General features: G+C 34.3%; 1 protein-coding gene across 1 annotated transcript in view; it reads right to left on the reverse strand.

Annotated features, from left to right (window-relative positions):
- Window positions 1–417: 417 nt before the first annotated feature.
- The window catches only part of LOC147079960 (band 7 protein AGAP004871), a 28,141-nt gene continuing 4,978 nt past the window's right edge, over window positions 418–23,580 (reverse strand). Inside the window, exons 3-6 of the mRNA XM_085947349.1 lie at window positions 20,968–21,050; window positions 12,777–13,036; window positions 7,333–7,513; window positions 418–516 (exon numbers count right to left, since the gene is read on the reverse strand). Coding sequence (XP_085803475.1) covers window positions 418–516; window positions 7,333–7,513; window positions 12,777–13,036; window positions 20,968–21,050 — 623 coding nt within the window. The remainder of the gene's footprint in view (window positions 517–7,332; window positions 7,514–12,776; window positions 13,037–20,967; window positions 21,051–23,580) is intronic.

Below are 23,580 nucleotides of genomic sequence, written 5' to 3' on the forward strand. Positions count from 1 at the left end.
CTGAATCTTTGAATGACGTTATCAATATAGCGTCCATGTGGTAGTTCGTAGTTCCATTTTTGACCGTTCTTTAGATGAATTTGTAAGACTGTAAGTAGGTATATCATACAATAGTACCTACATTTATATGAAAATGAATGCGCGCACGCCGTGCATTTTTAATAGGTACCAAGTTAGTAAGGTGAGGAATGGGATCCACAGCCTTTTCCTGGATTTGCATCATGACTTTTCGTGTACACTATCTTCTCAGGTAGATTGATACTTCAAGGTCACTGCGCGCACGTCTCGTTTTCGTATGTATAATAGAGTAAGTAATGACTATTTGGACACTTACATAATATGTGTACACAATTTACATATCAAACACTTAACTAGTATTTGTATAGAAATTAATATAAAAATATTACAAGATAATGCTTAAGTTTTGTCAGCTCCTTTCATGAAAAATGAGAGAAAATCGATGGGGAGTGGGAAAACAATTGTCGAATTCTTTTCTGCTGCAATAGTACTCAATGTCTGGAAAAGAAAAACAAATAATAATATTACTCGGTGTTGCCAACTTTTCATTCACAAAAATATGTCAGATAGAGTAAGAAAATATGCTAGATCAGTGTTTCCTAACATGTTTACACCTGCAGACTGGTAAAAATAACAGAAACATTGTGAGGACCGCCAACACAAAAAAACTACAATTTATATAGTATTTGGTTTATTCGTTTTTTTAATTTTATATAAAAACAGATAATATAAGTATATCAGTTTGATTGCGAATATAAAAAAATATATCATGAAAATTATATTGTTTCTTGATTGAAATAATAATAAATCAATCAGTTAGTGAAATCTGTTGCCACTTCTTTGCTAGAATAGTTGATAATCATGGGTTCATGTACTATCCAAATAGGATCATCTGGGCTTCCACAGAGTGGAGGTTTGTATTATCAGATGATAAGAAATGGACGTTAGCCACCAAAAACAATCTGTGTAATTATTATTATTTTTTTATTATTAACTATTATGGCTTGGTTTTCTCAGTGTTTAATTGAATTTTAAAAAACTTACTCACACCATCTGTAAATTGTAGTCTTAGCTCAATAAAACAAATACGAATGATTGACATAGTTTAATGTGCACTATTTATGTCGGATCTTAACAGCCTACCTCCACCTTTCGCCACTGACATACTGTCCAAATAAAAATAGCTTATAATAAAAGCTGACAAAAATAAATACTTACGCATATAGTTTTATTTTTAAAATGAGTTACAACCAAAATAGACCATTGTAACTTAAAATAGATTAAGCACCTAATACAATGTCATTTATACGTTACGAAAATGACGAACGAAAACGAAGTTGAAAGCGATATGACGTCAAGCAACGTATATACATAGAAATTAAAATTATTACACGCTCATCTAGTCTGTAGGTACTCGTATAATCTATTGACACCGCAATAAAGTTCAAACCATTTATCGTTATTAAGTTCGCAGAGACTTATTATTAGTCTTATTACCGTTAGTATTACAAGGGCAGTTCCTGATACACACCGTTCCCCTATTTACTATTTTCACCATATCGTTCTGAAGTGTACCTGCTGTTGGCAGGGTTGTCATAATTTTAATACGGTAATAGAAGGCAGCAGAAAACATGATGTAATAGAATAAATAGAATTCCGATAGGCTATATTCAATACGCTACATTTTGATGCAGGGTTTTGAATGTGTGAGTGTCCTAGAAAAATCAAATACGCATTATGCACGTGCAATTGTGTGTGTAATACACCAATATTAAATGAGCGTCAATGCATATACCGAGAGCAGTTATCAGTATTCGGCATATGACGTATTCTTGACAGGTGTTTAAATTTATCCGGGATTCTTCATAACTCGAGATCGATTACCTACTACTCTTTACCCGTAAAGGCATTTCAGTTCCCATTATTTCTGAGTTCCTTGAGTAAGTAGGTATACATTTCTCCGCATGACAAAGATATTTTGTGAACACAACTCATAATATTATTAAAGTCAGTGGTAAGTACTATTACTAGATTAAAAAAATGAATCGTTTGTTTCGTTAGATGACTTTAATATTTGCTTAGAAGAAATCTATGCAGAAAGTTATAGTCGACAATTCCGAAGAATGTTTTACTGCCAGACACATTAGCTGTCGACGTAAATAGCTCACGGCGAAATGGCCAATCTTTGTTATATATTTATTGACAAATAATTTCTGTAGCATTTAAGTAGTTTATAATATAACTGCAAATTATTATTGAATTGCGCCAATATTTATTTAATCTATATTGTAGTATTTTCAATGTATTTATTTTTGAAATGAAATAAAATACCCTCATTGCTGTCAGCTGCATAACATAATGTTATACTTTATAGGTTAGTATTAATTAATTTATGTAAAGTCTTCCTCACCTTTATCGCGCTTTCCATGTCAATTACAAAGTGTTGGGTGCAGCTGATGGGATTAAAACATTATGGGGCTGGGGGATAGTATTTATTTAGGGCTTGCGCAGACAGAGCGCGGTCAGGCGGTCTGCGTTCCGCGTTCGGAGTTCGGCGTTCTTTGTACTGTATGGACTTCATACTGTATGGGTACACAGCCGGCGGTCAGACCGCGCCGGTCAATTGGAACGCTAGAGTTCTGGAGTTCTATGCCCGGAATTACAAAGAACGCCGTACCTCCCGTCCAGTCCCGTCATAGGAATTTGAGCAGTCACACAACATAGAGCGAAACCACACGGGGGAGTGAGTACGCAACAGCGGTGCTTTCTCACTTCCACTCGCAGTCGGAATATAGCGGTCTCGTATTATGCAGCGCTTGTGTCAGTACAATGTTTGTAAACAAATGGAACGCTTATTGTTGACCGCCACCTGTCTGCTGTCCCTGAACGTTAGCGGTCTACGGTCGGTTGAACGCAGAACTCCGACCGCTCTCTGTCTGCGCAAGCCCTTAGACTACGGCACGCTTCTGTAAACTGTGGGGAGTGTCCCTGACAATAATATAGTGTCGATCTCACATTCATTATGCCTAAAGCTATTGTTTTGCACAATTTTTGGTATATGGACGACCCCCTAGTTCGTTGAATTAAACGTACCTAACCAAGAACTAAAAGTAGTAAATCACCACCAGATTCTCCAAGTTACAAAAGACTTATCCTAATCCACTCATTCCTCCTTATAAGGAAGCAGGCAATGATTTGCGATGTGATAGAGTTCATTGAAAGCCTCAAATGGAGATGGGCTGGACACATAGCTCGAAGACGAGACAATCTTTGGACAAATTTAGTCATTCAGTGGTATCCAATAGGTACAAAACGTCCGCAAGGTAGACCCAGAGGCCGCTGGATCGATGAAATGATTGCGGAAGTACGTGGCAACGCAACGCACATGACCAAGAGAAGTGGAATCAGCTTGGAGAGGACTTCATCCAACAGTCGATAGATTCAGGCTGATGATGATGATGATGATAATGATGATGACAAAATACTGCCATGATTTGGTAATTTTAATAGATACTGACTAATGACATCTTAAAAAGAGAGGCAAATAAAGTGGATTACGTAAGCAGCGCCTGCCAAACTGTGTGCCGCGAAAGTCGTTGCAAATCAAGGGGCGGGTTTTCGTGTCACCCCCCCCCCCCCCCCCCAGCAACGGAAAATATACAAATTAATTAAGTAAATTAAATATTCCTTCTTCGTGTTATTATTCAGGACCTCATGATTGAGGATCGTGACCTGGATGATTAAGCTATCGAACAGCCTATGAATTGGTTGGGCCCATAGGCCACAGCCAGTGAAAGAATGCCCGGGTTACATATAAGTTGGCGCAACTGTATAGGCCATCCAATATTTGCTTTAATATTTCGATGCGACATCTCTTAAAGATAAGACAGTGCGGACGACACAAATGGACACTAACGATCCTAATGATTATGACTGTTATAGAATGCGATTCGTCAACTACTTATGGATGAGACCGCGTGCAATAACTCGTAGCCTATAGTTATAGCTAGACTCAGTGGCGACCGGTGAGTTATTTTACTGGGAGTTCACTTTTTTCACCTTTTGACTGCCGTAAAAAGGCATTTGCCTTCATCAAAACTTCACCAAAAAATCAAAAAAAAAACTATTGGTTTTTTTAATTTAGTACATTTAAAAGAAATAATAAATAACTCACTATTTATTATTTGTTGTACCTCTAAAAACAGTTTTTCTTGAAAAAAATGGATTTTAAACTTTAACACAAACTATTTTGTTTTGACCGAATTATTAGTAGTACCGAAATATCTCGTATCTGGCAGTGACCGGGATTTATTGTTCATTTGTATGAGAAATCCATTCTTCTGTTTTTCATCGACACAAATTTTTCAATTACGCGTTTGTTGAAGTCAGGAATCTCTTGTATCATTCTTTTTTCGATACTGAGCATACATAATGCGTTCAATCTTGATTGCGCGATGGTGTTTCCACTAAAACACTTGATCCGTTTGAGTGTGAAAAAACATCTTTCGCTTTCCACTGATGTCATCGGAATAGTAAAAATTAAATTTAATAGTAAAACCGTTTCCGTAAATGTGTCAATGAGATTTTTTTCGATTAAAATGTTTTATAATGCTGAGGCGCCATCAGCATTATAAAAATTATCCAAGCTGTAAATAACAGACAATTCATTTTTGAGTTTATTTTTATCTCAAAAGTCAGACGTATTACAGAGCTAGTTTGAAGAGATATCATAATTGATAAACATTGTGAATTTAGTTATCAAACTGAAAAAAAACTTGAAGTTTATTTTTAAATTGTACTTCGCCTAAATTTGAGAAATGTTGTCAACATGTGCAGAAATTTAAATGCGTACTGTGAAAAGAATTTATTTTTATAATAATATTGAATAAAAATTGTCATACAATAATTGTACGTGTGATACGGGCTGTATTGTTTTAAAACCGATGAATCTGCGTTCGGGCCGAGAGCGACTTGAACTGTCGCTCCCGAGCACGTAGAAAAAATATTTACGTATTGCTGTTCCACGCGTCAGACGACGCTCTTTCTCATTGCAAAGAAATCGAAATTAGATTACTGGGCGCTTTGGTCGAGCGATGGCGAATATCGCTCACATCAACATATAATATTATTATTTAAAATAGCCGGTTAAAAACACATATTAGAATTTGTTTTTGTATATGAATTAATGACTACGGTAATATATCAGAACACTTTTAATTAATCAAATATAAATTAAATACTCATTTAAAAAAAGTCTTTTCACATAAGTTGAGTGGGTGGGTGTGCACCGCTCCAACGCTCTCAAGGGAGAATCGCCACTGGCTAGACTCAAGAGTGTCTGGGTATACGTGGAGAAAGATTTGGAGAGCCATAAAAAGCCCAAGAAGCTAGAGAAGAGTGGTGGAGAAAAAAGACTGTGATGACTACGGATAATTATCGCGAAGGATGCCAAATCGCATTCCAAGATGTAACCCTTGGAGCGGTAGGGTGGAATTTTAAAGCTAAATGATGATTCGTTCATAAAGAATAGGTACCTGATAATATATTATGTATACCTCAGTGAGATATATGTGTGGATACCTAGTAAATAGCTAAGATAATCTCATAGTAATAACTAAAAATAAGTATACCTACTCTATTTGCTGCCATCGTATAATAACGGTAAGGGAGCAAGTTTTTTTCGGGAAATAAAAATGCATTTATATTTACCTATGTACATACTATAATTATATTGAATATAATGCATAATTTGAAAACATCTCATGCATATACACACTAGAAAAATCATATTTTAGAAAGAAATACGACACCCGACGGGACTTGAATCTGTACCTACTGGATTCGCGCCAGTATGTTTTTCCAATCAATCTACGGGCATCTTAGTTAATTACGACCATTTTATCCAGTAGTTGTTACCTACATGAAATGTTTAAGTATCAAATTGCGTTTTCAAATTATGTATAATATTCACTCTTCAGTATAGAGAATGTTACATTCTCAAATCTCGTGTCTTATTCGTTGAATAAAGAAAATAGTTTATTATTTATAGTGGCTAACTATCTGCAACTGAAACCACTCGTCGCGGGTTTGGGGCCCGGAAATGATTTTTTTTTCTCCAATGTATTCTTGGATATAGGTACAGCATGGTGGTAATAGGTTAAGCGAATGGTTTACTTATAAATCGTTTTTGCATAAGGATAATTAATAGATCGATTGAAAACTGGGCAAAAATCATATCTACGCCAATTATTGCATTGACTGGCAGAGTACTATGATGAATTTGATCGGTATGAAAAAATATATTATGACGTATTTTGCATGTATGGTTCTCGGAATCCAATTCTATGACAAACTATTTTATTGCTATTTTATACGCCCACGATGGCTGAGTGGCTTACCGTCGGTTAATAATGTCGTGGGTCCCAGGTTCCTGGGTCTGACAAATGCACAATACTTATATTGTTTTTCAATTTGTGTAATAGGTTGAGCAAGTGGCCAACATCCATTTCTCGTAAAAACAAAAATCTGTTTCCTACTAGGATCGGACATGGTCAAAAGAAATAAAGAATATCATTTCATTTTATTTAACTTAATCTGAACCCCCTTCATTTAGTAGACGGTCACAGTATTAGAGAGCCAATGTTGATAGTTAATATACTCCAAAATTCTATACATATCCGAAAATTGTATGTACCTACAATGAGCTTGAAATACAAAAGTAATTATTATTACCACGTTTTTATTAGCTCATATTCTTTTTTGTCCAGTAGGTACTAATTTTTCTTGTTTGTCTAAGATTTGTATTGCACGATTGAAGATTTTTAACTAACTTCCCGACTAGTTAGACATTTGAAACTTTTAGAATATATCAGAACACGACGACAATGCATTCTTTTAATACTTTTAGCCTTTTATAAGCAGAATTGAATTCATTTTCAGTTAATTCTGTTTTTTATGGAAAGTTATTTCGGAAGAAATTCGTAAAAAGTAAAACACTTTTATTGGTTGCAAGCAACTAAATTCTTAATATGTAAGTATTTAATGATTATTAATGTAACGTGCGTTACTATGGAAATCAATATGAAATTTCAAAATGACATTTCAGTAGGTATTCTACATTTATTCAGTATTTCTATCAAGTACAAAAAAAGTATTTATTAATACATATAATTGTCAAGTTTATATGATTCAACAGATAATTTAAAAACGTGGTAAGTATATAAAAAGTTATTTTTATCTTTAAATTATTTTATAAATAAAATTATAGGTACCTATGTAATATGAAAAATACAATTATTGAATATTTATTGTTACCTGAAGATATCGTAGCTGTAGCGCTGCAGGATGGTCTCCAATGACTTCGGAAGCCTCTCGCAACGCTCTGGATGCCTTTTGCTCTCCCTCTGCAGCGATCACCTTGGCCCTGGCTTCCCGAGCAGCCTCTGCCTCAGCTGCCATCGCGCGTTGTAGCTGAACTGGTAGGCGGACGTCTTTGCTACATTTTGCAACAGTGTTTACTTGTAATTCGAGTGTTTAAAGCCTCGATGACATTAAGCTACTTTACAAGCTGCTTGTTGGTATTGGCGAATTTAAAAGCGGACGAGTCAGCTAGTGCGATTGTGATGATGACACACAAATCTTTCCACTCGCTCAGAAGCCACAAGGTAGCGACTATTTTGACAGGATGTAGTTCATTTTTTTTACCGGGAGGTCGCCACTATCGCTCTACTGCGCAGACGAGGACCGGCCCACACGCCAGCGAGTAGCGTGTAAAGTAGCCCGGCTTTCAACTTTTCTGGCTAGATTGTTTACAATCTGCTTGTTAACTTGTTCGATGATTACACTGGGTGAGTTTACAAGCAGATTGTAAATTCACCAACAAGCAGCTTGTGAAGTACCTCAATGTCATCGAGCCTTAACCAATATGTATTTTTCAATTGTCACGCATGCATGCGGAAAATTGATATTCAAATCAAGGATCTTCCAAGAACTTTGAGTAGTGCAGCATGGAATGGAAATAAACGTATAGGGAGTAGGGGCAGTAAAATTAGTCATATTAGTGTACAAAAGTAGATACCTAGGTATATGATGTGACAAACCTTACAAAACATATGACATTACATATAATACGCTGAGGATATTGCTCGAATGCAAGATAGACAATCGCCGAAGATAACAGAGCTCGAAATGACCGGAGCGCAGTTCCGGTTCGTTAAATCCAAGAGATTATCGCTCCGTCTCGTGTAAGAATTAATTTGACTGTCTGAGCTAGTTTGGCCATGTAACACAAAATCAAACACACTTATTTTTATAAACATAAATAGCAATGTTAATATTTTCGAAAATTTATCTATTGCTCCGGTTCATAAAATTTTCCATTTCGAGCCCTGTTGTTCAACTACGTTCAGATACGTGGCAACGCAAGACGATAGACTAATAACTATGGAGAAAACTTAGATAACTAAGATAACCTATAATAATTATAGGACAGCGTTATGCATTTTCAAGCATGGATATAATATATTCAAAATATTAGATACAAAACATATTATGAAAAAAATGCGACCAAAAATATAAATCAATATTTGTGTGAGATCAAGAGCCATTGTGACAATTGTATGCATATTTTATTTAATTTCCAATAAAGCGAGTAATTGTATAAAACGGACACGTCCAATTATTATTGTTTGTAATATAATCTTGAAAATTAGCTAACCGCTATTTAAGTGACATACTATATACTTACTATATACGATATAATATATACTTATACCTATCCACTAAACCCACTGATTTAAATGTATGTATTTTGGTAAACTAAGTTTCATGATATTAATAAGTACCATTTTTTTACAATTTTATCAGGATTAGAGAAAGAGGCTATAAGCACCGGACCTCGAAATTGGTCCGAAATATAAAATATGAAAAACGGAGGCAGATGAAGCAGCTGGAACCGCGCAATAAAAAGTAGGTAGATAGCGTCAATAAAATATAATATTGTTGAAATCAAATGCATACATAGATGTTACCGTAAGTATTGACGGAAATCACCTTAACTTTCAGATGTATTTAGACGCAAAACTCACAAATTTTGCAGGCATCAGCTAAAAGATTTGTGTTTGCCTGCGATTTGTAATTTATGCAAGAATTTTGATGTTTCCGTGTGCGCATCGCATGTTAAACATAATATGAAAACCGAAGAAAATACACATGGCAATGACGTCATTATTTTCTAATATCATATTATATAAGTAAGCACCTACTTACTCATCACAGAACAGATAATAAATAGAATACCGATAGGCTATATTCAATACGCCGCATCTTGATGCAGGCTTTTGAATGTGTGAGTGTCGTACGAAAATGAAGTACGCATTATGCACGTGCAATAGTGTGTGTAATACACCAACATTAAATGAGCGTAAATGCATAAACCGAGAGCAGTTTTCAGTATTCGACGTAAAACGTATTCTTGACACGTGTGTAACTTTACTCGAGTCGGTTACCTGCTATCGCCTTACCCGTTATGTATTTCAGTTCCCATTATACCTAAACATTTTTTTAATATATACAAGTAAAATAGTAATTTCTTTTCTATTCAAAATGAAACATTCGCGTGCCATGCAAAATCATCTCGCGTGCCATAGGTTCGCCATCCCTGTACTAAAACATCAATAATATGAGATTGTGTGTATCAATTATTTTATAAAGATATTGTTTCAGTCAAAATAACATGTTGTTATAAAATACAATGAATGATGACAAAACTATACAATTGTAATATTATTATTGAGGTAAGCGGTATCTAGATGATTGTACATATTATATAATATCAATACTGACAAAAATAAAAACAAACAAAAAAAACGTTTTCCATTCATCTACAAAATTTCTTCAATATTATATCCGACAAGTGAATAAATCGATGACATACAAAAGTTGCAAAGTGTGTAAATTTGGAAGATATATGGCAGGTTATTATTTAAAAAAAAAAAAAAGATTTTTGCATAACACTTATTACATACTTATAAAAAATAGTTCTACATCAATATAATATACATACATATTATCATACATACGTAAACCTTTATACCACTTTGTTGTTGGAAAAAGGAATTTAATTTTTTACCAATATGACAGTGAACAATAATTTATTGATAACTCCAGAATAATACAACAATCACAAATATGTCAAACGCGTAGTTCTGTTAATCGCATCAAAGAACGAATACAATGATGACGGTTATTCAAATTTTCAAATTTTATTTATATTTCACATATGTAGGTATAGTGAACATTACAAATTATTAATTTAAGACGTTCACAACATGACATTTAGAAACAAAGAAATGTTATTAAAACAGTATTAGGTATATAAAAAAAGAAAGAGATCAGAATTAAGTTATTAAACAGTAGAAAAGTGTAAATACAAAATAACTTGCTTGAATAAATAAATAACTTGCCATGTTAACAATTTTACTTATTGCTTTATATTTTTCATTTTGTGGTTGGTATGAGCATCCTGAATTTATAATTTGTGAAGTTCACTCGATATAAATTATTTAAAATGTTTCAATTGAAAGCTACCAAGTAGCTAGATATTAATTTTACTCTGTACTAAATCTTCTACAATAAAAACGTTCTGGAATGCCATCGAGTGTTTTAATACCAAGACTTGTTATGGTATAATATACTATTTCGGTAATTATTGATTTGTATTACATAATATCTATATTATTTTATAATCTATATACACTGTCTTGCTATTTTTCTTTGTTAGTTGTTTGACAGTATGTATTAGCATAACAACCGCAATGTACCTTGAATTTTATTTATCGGGGTAGCGGTCAGGAAATCGATAACTTGAATCGCAGGGCAATGGCCATCGCCGATATAATATTATTTACCATATATACATTGGGCATTCATTATGTAGTAACGCATCCCTTTGTGATGAATAAATGAGTAACATTACTGAAATATCAAACCGTCGTTTGCAATAATTAGGAGTACTTAAGTAAATTATATCAGACAAAAGTTGTAACTATCGTTAGTAGTTGTGTAAATAATTTATTTAAATTATAAATAATGTATTAAGCGCATGAACAAAAACTACTCACTGGTAAATTAAATAATTAGAAGAGTCAAGGCTTTTATTACAAATAATAATAAATTAAAAAAATATGTAGTAGGTATGTATCAATTCAATTATATATACTATATAGGTATAATAATATGAAATTGTTCGTAGAGTAAAGCTAGGCTGGAGTGCTTTTGGCCGACTGAATAATGTCTTCAAAAGTGACCTTCCACTGTGCCTAAAGCGAAAAGTGTTCAACCAGTGTATGCCTCCCGTAATCACATATACGTGTGAAACATGGACCCTAAGTAAAAGAGAGATCCATAAACTTAAGAGTAGCACAACGCGGTATGGATAGGTGCATGCTGGGAATAACGCGAAAGTACAAAAAGAGGAAGCAGGCAAGGATTTGCGATGTGATTAAAAATTATTAAAGTTCATTAAAAGCCTCAAATGGAGATGGGCTGGACATATTGCTAGAAAAAGAGACAATCGTTGGACGAATTTACTCATCCAGTGGTATCCAAGAGGTACAAAACGTCCGTAAGGTAGACCCAGAGGCCGCTGGATCGATGAAATGATAAAGTTCTGCGGAAGTACGTGGCAACACAACGCACAGGACAGAGAGAAGTGGAAGCAGCTTGAAGAGGCCTCCATCCAGCAGTGGAGAGATTCAGGCTGATGATGATGATGATGATGATATGAGGTATCAAGGCCAAACGACCTTTTATCCTCGTCATCTGTAGTACTCGCGTTTGTATACCTATCAACGAAAAGCGCATGGCCCTTCGTCGTGGGTCTGAAGGGAAAAAAGAAATATAGAAAAATAGAGGTAATACAGTGATTTCTCCTTCGAATTGACGGAGTCTCAGCACTGCGAAATATTTTATTTTTTGTATACATACCTATATGCAGATGAAGAGGGAACCAAATGGCCTCTCTTTTGTCTCTTACTGTAGAGGTAAAAATATACTTACTAAGAATACTCTTTAAGAGCAGTATTGCTCGTGGTCTCGAAAATTCTATGAGGATGGCTGGATCCTAATTGTTTAGATTTTTGATCGACTGGTTTGGGAATTCTGCAGTCATGGAGCTGTATATTGTTTTAGAAAGTTTCAAGACGTGGTCATGGTATGTATTAAAATGTATGTATCTGTGTACAAAATGCCCACATTTAACCTCAATTGCACCGACTGGATCAAAAATTATTTATTCATAATATGTATAAAGGAGCCGTACCTACCATAATGAGATACAGATTTTATGGTGAAGTACGTAGTGTCATCCTGCACAGAGTTTATAAAAGTCTATTAACACAGTCAGTGACACATTAGATACATATATATTCACCGCTGATCAGTTATTTACCACATTTAATTATCATGCCAATTGCTACACGCCAGGCATGTCTTGAGCACTGACCGAGTTGTGGTAATTAACTGGTCAGCAGTGACCGTGTTAATAAGGTAATTAGCGTGTATGCATAAATGAACAAGTTTTAAAAAAAATCGTCTTCATAATTTTTGAAACTGAAATGTGAGGTAGAAAATATACAAATGACATTTTGTTCAGGTAATTTATCGAGCAATGTATAGATAAGATTCCTTATAAAATAAGTATAGATCACTACGCACAAAGAACGCCAAATTATGTTCATATCGATTTGATGTAAACTTACATTTCCACTCTCTCAACTTTGATCCCCCAAGCCTCGGTGGCTTCATCGAGGGACGCTTGCATCCCTCCAGAGATCGTCTCCCGCTCGCTGAGGATCTCGTGTAGTGGCCTGGTGCCCATCGTATTACGAAGAGTCGTCTGCGCCAGGAGTCGGGTGGAGTGATGAGCGTTCTCCACATTCGCGATGGACACCGTTGCGTTCGAGACCCGGTAGTAAACCACTGCATCCACTGACACAGTGACGCTGTCTTTTGTCAATACCTAAGTAATATAATTATTAGAGAAAATTATATGAAATGAATTAGGTTAGTGCGTTGTTTCTCGACAAAAAATACAATGATTTGAAAGTATTATTAAATCCTTGTCTTGTTTAGCTTCCAAGTTACTACCCCCAGTGTCCTGAGGTCGTGTTCAATATTATCTATACATTTTGTAAGCAATGTTCCTCTAAGGTGTGCGCGCCCACCTGCCAAAATATGTCCGCACACATGTTTTCATCCCCCGCACAGTCCTCATATAAAAATATTGTAAAAGAAAGTTTCAAGAAGGGATCACCATATCCGTCCTGTTCTATTGCATATCAAAGTATACGAAAAAAAGATACGTATTTTAGTGCTTAGCAATGACCACCTATGTGCCGGGTCCTCTTCATTTCCTTTGACATGTTTCAACTTTGTCAGTATAGTCAGAAAGAAACATTGTCAGTATAGTCTCATAGTAGTCCTTATTGTGAAAACATCACAGTTATTATAATATTTTTTAAACGGTAAAAGTGTTCGTGCCAAAAAGCAGTGTTTTTTTTTACTTAAAATATTTATAATACAAAACTAATAATCAATTGTTGTAATAAATAACTACAGGTATGTTCAGTGTACATAAAAACAATTCAAGTGAACAATACAATTGCTTGCACAGTTACATAATATATATAGTAAGTACAATTATTATACTTATTAATTGTTATAGAAAACTTATCCGCTAAAGATGTCAAAAAGGAGTGGATGTGATATTTAAAAAGAAATCCTGCGATACATTTAAATTGGAATGGCTCTCTGACAAGATATTCATAATCATGTATCTAAATACACAGATATTCTCGAGTATTATGCGTTGTTTGAATTCGTCGAACTTTGACTTCAATTTTAAACTTTGTTATTAAAAAGGAAATTGTACGTGTATGTTTTTGGGGGGGGGGGGGGTGTAAATTTACTGCACCGGATGAAACTAACCATGCACAGATGCGTTGATGATCCGCACACACAATATAAAAATTAGAGGGAACGTTGTAATTGTAACTAGTCGGCTAATACTTATTCTACCCATCTGTTTTCCAAATATCAATTATTTTACCGTACAAAAGAACGGATAAAATAAATAGAAACTACTTAAAGCACATTTTAATTTAATTAAAAAAATAATTATGTTTGTTATTTATTTAATTTTAAAAGTGTCGTGAGTTTATTCATTGTGTATTTTTATTAGTTTTTAAAATTTCTCTTTCTTTCTTATCTTCGCATAAATATGAGTAGGTAGGTACATATATATTAAAATGTTAAGAACAAGTCATCAAACAAGTCTGTTTGAAGCAAACATTATACTTAATACCTATATATAAATAAGCATTGATTGTATTCTGCTAACATAAATAAATAACAATATTTCTCAGTAAAAATGATACATTAATTAGGTCATATTCAACATTCTACAAAATAAGCAAAGCATTGTGTGGACTAATGCTTCTTTAAAAGCTTTTGAACATTGATAAATATTTTACGTAGTTAAACATTCTTGGAATCGATATTTTTTAATCAATAACTATTGACTTGTGTTGTGAATTTAGTGTAAACTTAATAAGTATTGTTACATATGCCGAATAATTACAGTAGGTAGTTATGAATGTTTTACCTGTAATGAGGCAGTACCTCTCAAACTGTTGCTCGATTCACTAAAACAAAACTTACCAACCAGTGTTCTACTTAATATTTTCGTAAATACACTTTTATGAAAATTTTATTCTACTCGTGGTAAGTAGGTACAGTAAAAAGAGCAACGTGCAGCTCACTTTACTTTAAGAGCATACATAAGTGATACGACAAATAATTTTCAACAATAGGTTGGACGAAATTTCCCATCGTCGCGGACGTCGCCAAATGTCGAGCGGAATTCGAGGTGAGAGCACGTCGTTTTTTTGTGATGGCGTCGTAAGAATAATAATATTCTTATATTGTGTTAGATGACTAAAAAAAGTTATGCCTGTACTCGAAAAAGCAAACATGCCAATGAATATATTATTATTATTTATTAATATAACAATAAACATAACACTAAATGGACGCAAGTTGAATTTTAATGACAAATAATGTTTCGTTCGGCATGCGTCATTAGCACAATCCGCGCGCCGCATAGTTACAATATTTTTAGACCATGTCTCAGCTGAGGTGTTATAGCCTATGTTTATTAATATTTTCAAAAAATGGGTTTGCGTGTAACACTTTATCGATGATTTAAATCGTTTTATTTTATTAAATACCTACATAGTACCTACCTATATTTTATGTTAGAGAATCTTGTTTTTTTGGTAACACTGTAGGTATATTGAATACAGTGAAGTCCCTAGACAAAATGCCGCCCCTAGGCAGCGCCAAAATTCCACCCAATTTTTATAAGTACAGTATTGGTACTATCTTTTCATGACTCCAATATCTAAGAAATGTGATGTATGGATAGGGGAAGCTGTTGTACCTTGGACATGGTTGTACCTCGAACACATGCATCTTTTTGTATATTGGCGGCATTTTATCTTGAAATTTACAATAGTAGTTTGAACACTTTCCTCTCGGTGGATACTTGATGCTAGTTTTAGACGGCAAGCGGCACGCGTGTTTATGTGACGTGATTTTGAAAATTTTCGTTCGTAAAAGTAAGTTATTTTCATTTATTTTTTTTGTAAATATATGCCATACTATGTTTGTTGTGTGAATAAGTAATTATGTAATTGAATTAAATTTCATATGTCTATAACATTGGGTTATTATAGATTTTGTATTCCTTACCTAAAAAAAAACTATTAATTATTTTTGTAATTTTGGCGTGGTGTTGTACCTTGGACATAACAAATGCGTTGTACCTCGAACATGTCCAAGGTACAACGCGTTTACCATGTGTATGACTATGATTACTATTGTTCATTCATTTAAACATACAATTTAATTTCAACGTATTGTTTAAACTTGTTCCAGGTGTTTATTTAATATGCCTCGTACGTATCAAGACAGGAATCAAAAGGGTTCGTCCGGATAGCGAAAAAATACAAAGTGCGATCCGTTTAATAAAAGAACAAAAATATACGCTGAACAGAGCTCCGAAACTAAACAGGTAACCCAGAAGCACAATAAGAAGATATATTCATCATTTTGAAAATACTGGTAAGGAAGTCTGCACCCTTTATGAAAATCTTGCTTCAAATAAAGTTTTTAGTGAAGAAGAAGAAGAACATAATATGTTGCTGCAATACATTACAGAAGCTGCATCTTTGCAGTATGCCTTCTATGATAAGACCTCGCCCCAAAGCTGCCCCGCGGAAAAATAATCGTCAGGAGCGAGAAAAGGGTCGATCTCGTAGTCTGACTGATACACCGGAGAAATTAAGAATCGAGGATAAGAAGAAAACGAAGCTGGCGAAGACTTAAAATATTATCCCATCCAAAAAAACTAATTATGTTCTTAAAAAAGTTTCTGCTGTTAAGAAAAAGCTATTGGTTAGTTTCGAATCTTCATCAGCCGAGTCATCGGCTGATAATTTTGCACTGCAAGACTCCAGCGATTCAGACGGACCTCAAGAATTTCCAGATGAATTTTAATCTACACTGAATTTAGAATATCAAGTGGGGGATTTTGTAATTTTTCTTTATGAAAGAGAATAATTATTATTTTCTAGAAAAGATCCTAGAAATTAGCAAGGATGGGGCCAAGATTAGCTGAATGCAAAAATCGCTAAAGGGTTGGAAATGGTCGGAGAACATCGACTCGATGAATTATCCTTGACATGACATAATCCAGAAAATTCTACCACCTGAAAAATGCCAATCTAAATTTACTTAATTTACTAAATTCTAAATCTACATTTATCAAGTTAAGGAAATGGTCAAGTATTAGGGTGATAAGGAAGAGATAATTGAGGTTTAATTATTAAAAACCGATTCATTATAATATCTACCTAAGTCTAATTAAGATAATTATGGTTTATGATTGAGTATAACTGTTATGAAAAAAATGTTCTTTTGTTCCATAAAACATATTTGTAAAAAGCTCCTTTCTTTTATCGTAATATACAAATCCTGCGAATTTAATAAAGCTGTGTTTTTATTTAGCATAGGTACCTAAATGACCCCTTATTACGATTGTTTAAATGTATGTTCAAGGTACAACCTCCATATGTTCGAGGTACAACACCCCTGTTGTACCTTGGGCCTAAATCCACATTTTTTTATACGGCCTAAAATCACCATAAATATCAAGATATTTAATTTGAAACATACCTATATCAAAGCATGCGCAACATATGCTAAAATCAAACTAACTAATGTTGGCAATTTTACCTATAACCAGTAATTTATGAAAAATCAAAAAGAGAAAATAGGTCCGAGGTACAACAGCTTCACTACATTACTAAAAATATATATACCACTAAAGCATACAAAATTTAAAAAGCGAATAAATATAATATAGATAATTAAGTTAGACACTTACCCAAATGACCAGAGTCTAAGGCAGGGGAGGGCAAACTTTTTGGATGGAGGGCCAAATTCAACAATTCAAAATGACCGGCGGGCCGCACGTAAAATACCATTTTTAGATATACACTATTTATTATCACGAAAAATAAACATTTCAATTTAAAAAAATAATGAGAAGAATGAAACTGTTGTTTATTTTTTTTAATTCAGGTGTTAATTTTGTAGTTGATATTCTTAAAACTGCTTTTAAATGGGCATCGTCGATATTTGATCGTATAGAATTTTTATTGAGGTTCATGATCGAAAATGTTTGTTCACATATATAAATTGATCCAAAAATAACGAACATTTTTCTTGCATAATCCTTAAGTTGGTCGAATTTGTCTGAATTAAGGGCATTGTAACATTTGGAGATTTCTTCACGACGATGCAATTCTCTTAAATCAGTGTCACACTGCAGATCAATAATCTCAAGTTGTAGGTTTGTCGGTACACTATCATTATCTATTGAAATCGTTGTTCAACGTAGAAAATAGTGGTTACATAGTGTGAGACGAGACGCAAGGAAGACGTACTGAGATAATACATTTACGAAATAACAAATTCTTAAAATTTTTCATCTATTGTCAATATTTTTTAAAAAAAATATAAAAAAAGTTATTCGTAATCAGAAGTACAATTAATGATGGCGGGCCGCAAAAAAATACCCGGCGGGCCACATGCGGCCCGCGGGCCGCAGTTTGCCCTCCCCTGGTCTAAGGTTTTATTTGGTTCTATTTTCTGACACATTTGGTTTGTACCATTTAGCAATACACAGGTTTATTATTTTCACTCCATTTTTGCTATGATATTATTGTACAACATCGAAATAACATAATTTTAGCTATTTCTATAGGTATATTTCAAACGATTCTCCTTGATTTGCCGCCCTTCGAATAACTGCCGCCCCAAGCGATGCTCAATCTACCTACCCCCACGGGACGTCACTGGTTGAATACATATTATGATCAATTCACGTGCGTGATAATATAAATAATATCAATAGAATTTCATAGTAGGTACAGTGTGCCTTTCATAAAATGTACGTCATTACTCATTACCATAGATGTATTCAAAGTCATTACTCATTTCATTACGGTCGTTTCTGGAACTAAAACACTTCCTCCGCATTTACTTTCCCACAAATTACTACATTCCCCTTGCTTGTAATTATATGTGTGTTCGATATCGCGTAAGTTTTATTAACATTAAAATACTTAAGGCCATGCATTAGTTGAGGCACGGTCTAAAAAGATCGTTGCTAGGCGATGTGCGGATTGCGGGTCGCGGGTGCAAAAGACGCCTGTCAAACGAAATATTATTTCTCATATAAATCCAACATAAGTCCATTTTATGTTCTGTTTATAGAGATCCGAGGACGTTCCTTACAGGAAGACTGTAAGTGACATTGTGTACAAGACCGCATTTGCGGCATGGCAGGCGAGGTGGACCGCCTCCCCCAAGGGGCGGCACACTTACCGTTTTTTTCCAGACGTATTCTGCAGGCACCAAACTAGAAGACTCCAACCTTCGCACTGGATTAGCCAGTTCCTCACCGGCCATGGCAACTTCGCCGCCAGACTCCACGAGTTTGGCTTGATAGTAGATGGGCCGGGTTGTACCTGCGGGCATGACCACCAAGATGTTGAACACATCCTCTGGGATTGCCCGCTTATGGAATTCGAACGAGCGGAGCTGTTTGCCAGGGTCCGTCCTCACACGGGCCCAATTGGTCATGGAGATCTGGTAGCAACCGAGGCCAACTTTGCGGCATTTGAGAAATTTGCAGCGTCGTATGGGGAGCGGGATAGTCCCGACTCTTCTGTAGACTCATCCATTTCAATTCGTGACACTCAGTATGCGGGTACACAAAGCGCTTAACGTCAGCGGACAGCAGAGCCAGTCCAAAAACAAACATTTTCTTTCTTAACTTTCTTCTTTCAGCACTACGGTGCATGGTTGCAGCATCAGTCCCGTGCGGCTCCGTCTCGGGATGGAATGAGCACTTAAAATCACTTCTTTCAGACACGTTTAAAGCGTCATAGAAAGCGGCCGTGCATATCCACGGTTGTGCATATATGACGGGTGGTGGTGGGCACTTTAACGTATTCTATTAGTAACAATAATAATATATTCATTGACATGTTTTCTTTTTAAAGTAAATGGGTAACGTTTTTAGTCATCTTTACACGATTTTAGAATTAATTGGCCCGTCGCCATCACGCAGCAAAGTGACGTATATCTGACTCGCCGTTCTCTCAATGAATGCGAAGCGAGTACAAAATTTCGTCGCGCGTACAGTTGAAAATTATTTGGCGTTTCACTGATGCGTCACCTTAAACTTTTGCGGAAGCAGAAGAAGAGGATTGTTTCGAATGTGAGGAGGAGAAACAGAACAAAAAAGCTTTTAATTCCTCTCAATGGTGCCAGACATTGAGTATTTGCTATGACAAATCAACACGCAAAGATCATGTTATGTAGTATTTATAGTAGTATCAGCTCGCAAAAAAGGCAATGACGTAGAATACTCCATTTAGTTAGTTTTTTTTATACGTAGGTACGTTATAACAAAACATAAAAAAGCCAACAATTTTTAGTGATGATAGGCAAGAGTTTATAGTCTCCATATTTAAATGTGCCATAATAAAGAATAATAACTTTTCTATGGCTAGCAATTCATTAACAATAAGCAAAATGGGAATCGTCATCACTCATCTGAATAATTATGCCATGCGTAAAAAAATGCCATATGCTGCCCTCTTGTCCAAAATATGTTAATTTAAGAGTTAAAACAAATGCTATGTAAGGAGTACATAAGTAATTTTCAGTGTGCAACTGCAAATTGGAAAATACAACCCTTTTTAGGAGTATATATTAGAAAGGGGAAACTTCATATTCGATCCATTTATAGAAAAAAATATGTTATTCATTTTTCTTTATAAAATTTCCAAATACATTTCTCACAATGTTGTTCTATACCTACATAGTAAAAAAAGTCGCAGGTGGCGTAATTCTATTTGATGTTTATTGATATAGGTACACATGTTGCGTAAGCGGCTCGATAAGTTATGAGCATGATTAACACGATTGTTGTCTATCGGTAATTTACAAGTTTTTGTCTAGACGATTTATTATCTTTATCATTGAAAAATAACTAAAAAGCTTTTCTTTATGACCAAATTTAATACTATATTATTTTTAATAGAAAAGTACATTTAATAATAATTAATGTTACATACCATTGACCACTAAAATAAAGTACTTACTTAACTAGTTGATTTTTTCCCCAGATTAGAGGGGTTGTACACTCAGGTTATTTCAGAGTTGCTACGGTATGAAATAGATCAACAAACATTATCGCATTTTCTTTACGAAAGCGTGTGTGATTTAACATTTCTATAGATTTTTATAGCTTACTTCTTGTGGTGGAACATCATAAGTCCTTGTCCTCAGGTCCACACGAGCGTAAGAGTCGATGCAAGGTAAAATGAAAAAGATTCCTGAAAATTTTCCATATAAAATTAACCTGAACTAGCCATACATAAGATTATTTTTGTTCAGAATAAAATTGTAATTTTGAGAAATACAATTATATACATACTAGTATTATAATATTTATTCATGGAATTCTTAAATCTTATGTATGTACAGTAAGTCTTCGACTTACGCGAATTCGACTTGCGTGAATTCGTTCTTACGCGATTTTTTAAAATATGCTTCTTGTGCTGCAGTTTGTTTCTCTGCGCTTGTGTTTAGATAGAATATTATATTATAAGTATATGGATCATGTAAACAAATTAGTACTAACGCAATCTACGATAATTACCAAGAAAGGAGGAATATTAATAGAAGAAATGGAAATATTGGTAATATGGATGGAAGATATGCAGCAACAACAAATTTATTCCAATAAGCCTTATACTCATACAAGATAAATCCTTGAGTCGTTTTGAAGACATAAAGTGTAAATAATTACAAGATAAAAAGTACTTTTTATATATTTACAACGTTTTTAAATTTTCTGTTGAACCATATAAACTTGACTAGCTTAAACGATCAAAAAAATTTGTACTTGACATGTCATATTGATTTCCATAGTAACGCACGTATATATTAATAATTTAGTTGCTAGGACCCCAGACCCCTAGCAACCAATAATAGTGTCTAAATACAGTGACATCCCTAGTCAAAATGCCGCCCCTAGGCAGTGCCAAAATGCCGTCACATTTTTTTTATAGAGTAGGTACTTTATCATCTATTCATGATTCCAATATCTAAGAAATGTATTGTATGGATACATTACTAACAATATGTCTTTCACTAAATCTAATTTAAATGCCATATCTCCTTCAATAGACAATATTGCGTGTCTACGGTTTCAGATAGGTACATTTAAAAATATACTTGACAACTTCCAAAACTCGTCAGTGACTGGCAAACATATTTGAATACATTTTAAATTAGGTATGCACTTGTCAATGGTGTTCACCAAGAACGGATGTCCAAGGAGAACGGAAGTAAACTAGACATCGCGAACCCGACAAAAAATCCTGCTATAACTTGTACAGTACTTATTTAATACATTTTGTATCCAACCAGTGAGCTGAATTTTTTAATGAATTTTTCTATTTATTATATACCTAGTGATTCTCCCCGATTTGCCGCCCTTTGGGTAACTGCCGCCCCCAAGCGACGCTCAATCTGCCTACCCCCACGGGACGTCACTGTCTAAATAACCTTTCATACAAAACATAATTAACTGAAAATGAATTCAATTATACTTAAATATGGCTAAAAGTATTAAAAGAATGCATTGGCATCGTGTTCTGATATATTCTAAAAGTTTCAAATGTCTAGCTAGTCGGGAAGTAAGTTAAAAATCGATTGCAAGATTTGTACCGGACAAAGAACCACCGGACAAATAAGAATACGAGCTAAGGAAAACGTTGTAAAATGACGATAGTGTTGATACTAATGCATTCACTGCAAGCCACGGACGGTTTCAAAAATTTAAAAGCCGTAATAAACTACAGAACATCAAAGAAACAGGTGAGGCTGCCGAGTTATGCAGATACAGAGGAAGCTATGAATTTTATCAAGAAATCATAAAAATTAGGATTACCTGCCACAACAAATTTTTAATATGGACGAAGCTGGGCTTATTGGAAAAAAATGCCAGATCAGTCATATTATATATCTCAACTAGAAATATCTATGCCAGGTTCTAAGGTATCTGACGATAGACTAACCCTTTTACTTGGTGGAAATGCTGCTGGGGAATGCAAATTCAAACCACTTCATCAATCAATAATGTTTTCTTATGTAGGTCCATTTTATTTTCACTTATCCTTTGAAACTAACACATATTATTTTAAAAATTGCTTGATTTTATGTTTTATTCGACTTACTTACGCGATTTTTCGACTTACACGAACATCTTCGGAACGAATTAATCACGTAAGTCGAGGACTTACTGTACAGTAAAAACTAAACAATGAATCGGTTGGTCGATGACTCATAGGCATTCGTACGTATTCGTACGCATACAATCCACGAACCAAATCATTGTTTTGTTTTTATATCTATGTACATCTATAGTAATATTAATTGACATAGCATTTACTTGGTAGAATTCCATTTTACAAGAAATGAAAATATAAATAATATTAAATTCTACAGGTTTTTTAAAAAAGGTTTTGTCGATAGCTATTTCGGAGTTTTGATAATGATGTTACAACCGAAATAGCTATCGACAAAACCTTTTTAAAAAACCTGTAGAATTTAATATTATTTATATTTTCATTTCATCTATAGTAATAATATAAAAATATATATTCGACAATTTAATATTCAATTTGAAAACACCTCATATATATATATATAGGTAAATATAGCTGAAAAATCTTTATTTGAAAAAAAACGACGTCCGACGGGACTTAAACCTGATTTCATTGAATTCACGCCAGTGTGATTTAGTTGAGCTTAATTACGGTAAGTACTTAATTGATATTTTGATACTTAAAACACAAA

This window comes from Rhyacophila brunnea, unplaced genomic scaffold, assembly GCF_057557595.1.
Source record: "Rhyacophila brunnea isolate RB1 unplaced genomic scaffold, BYU_Rbru_1.0 scaffold_1, whole genome shotgun sequence".
In the NCBI taxonomy this organism is placed as follows: domain Eukaryota; kingdom Metazoa; phylum Arthropoda; class Insecta; order Trichoptera; family Rhyacophilidae; genus Rhyacophila; species Rhyacophila brunnea.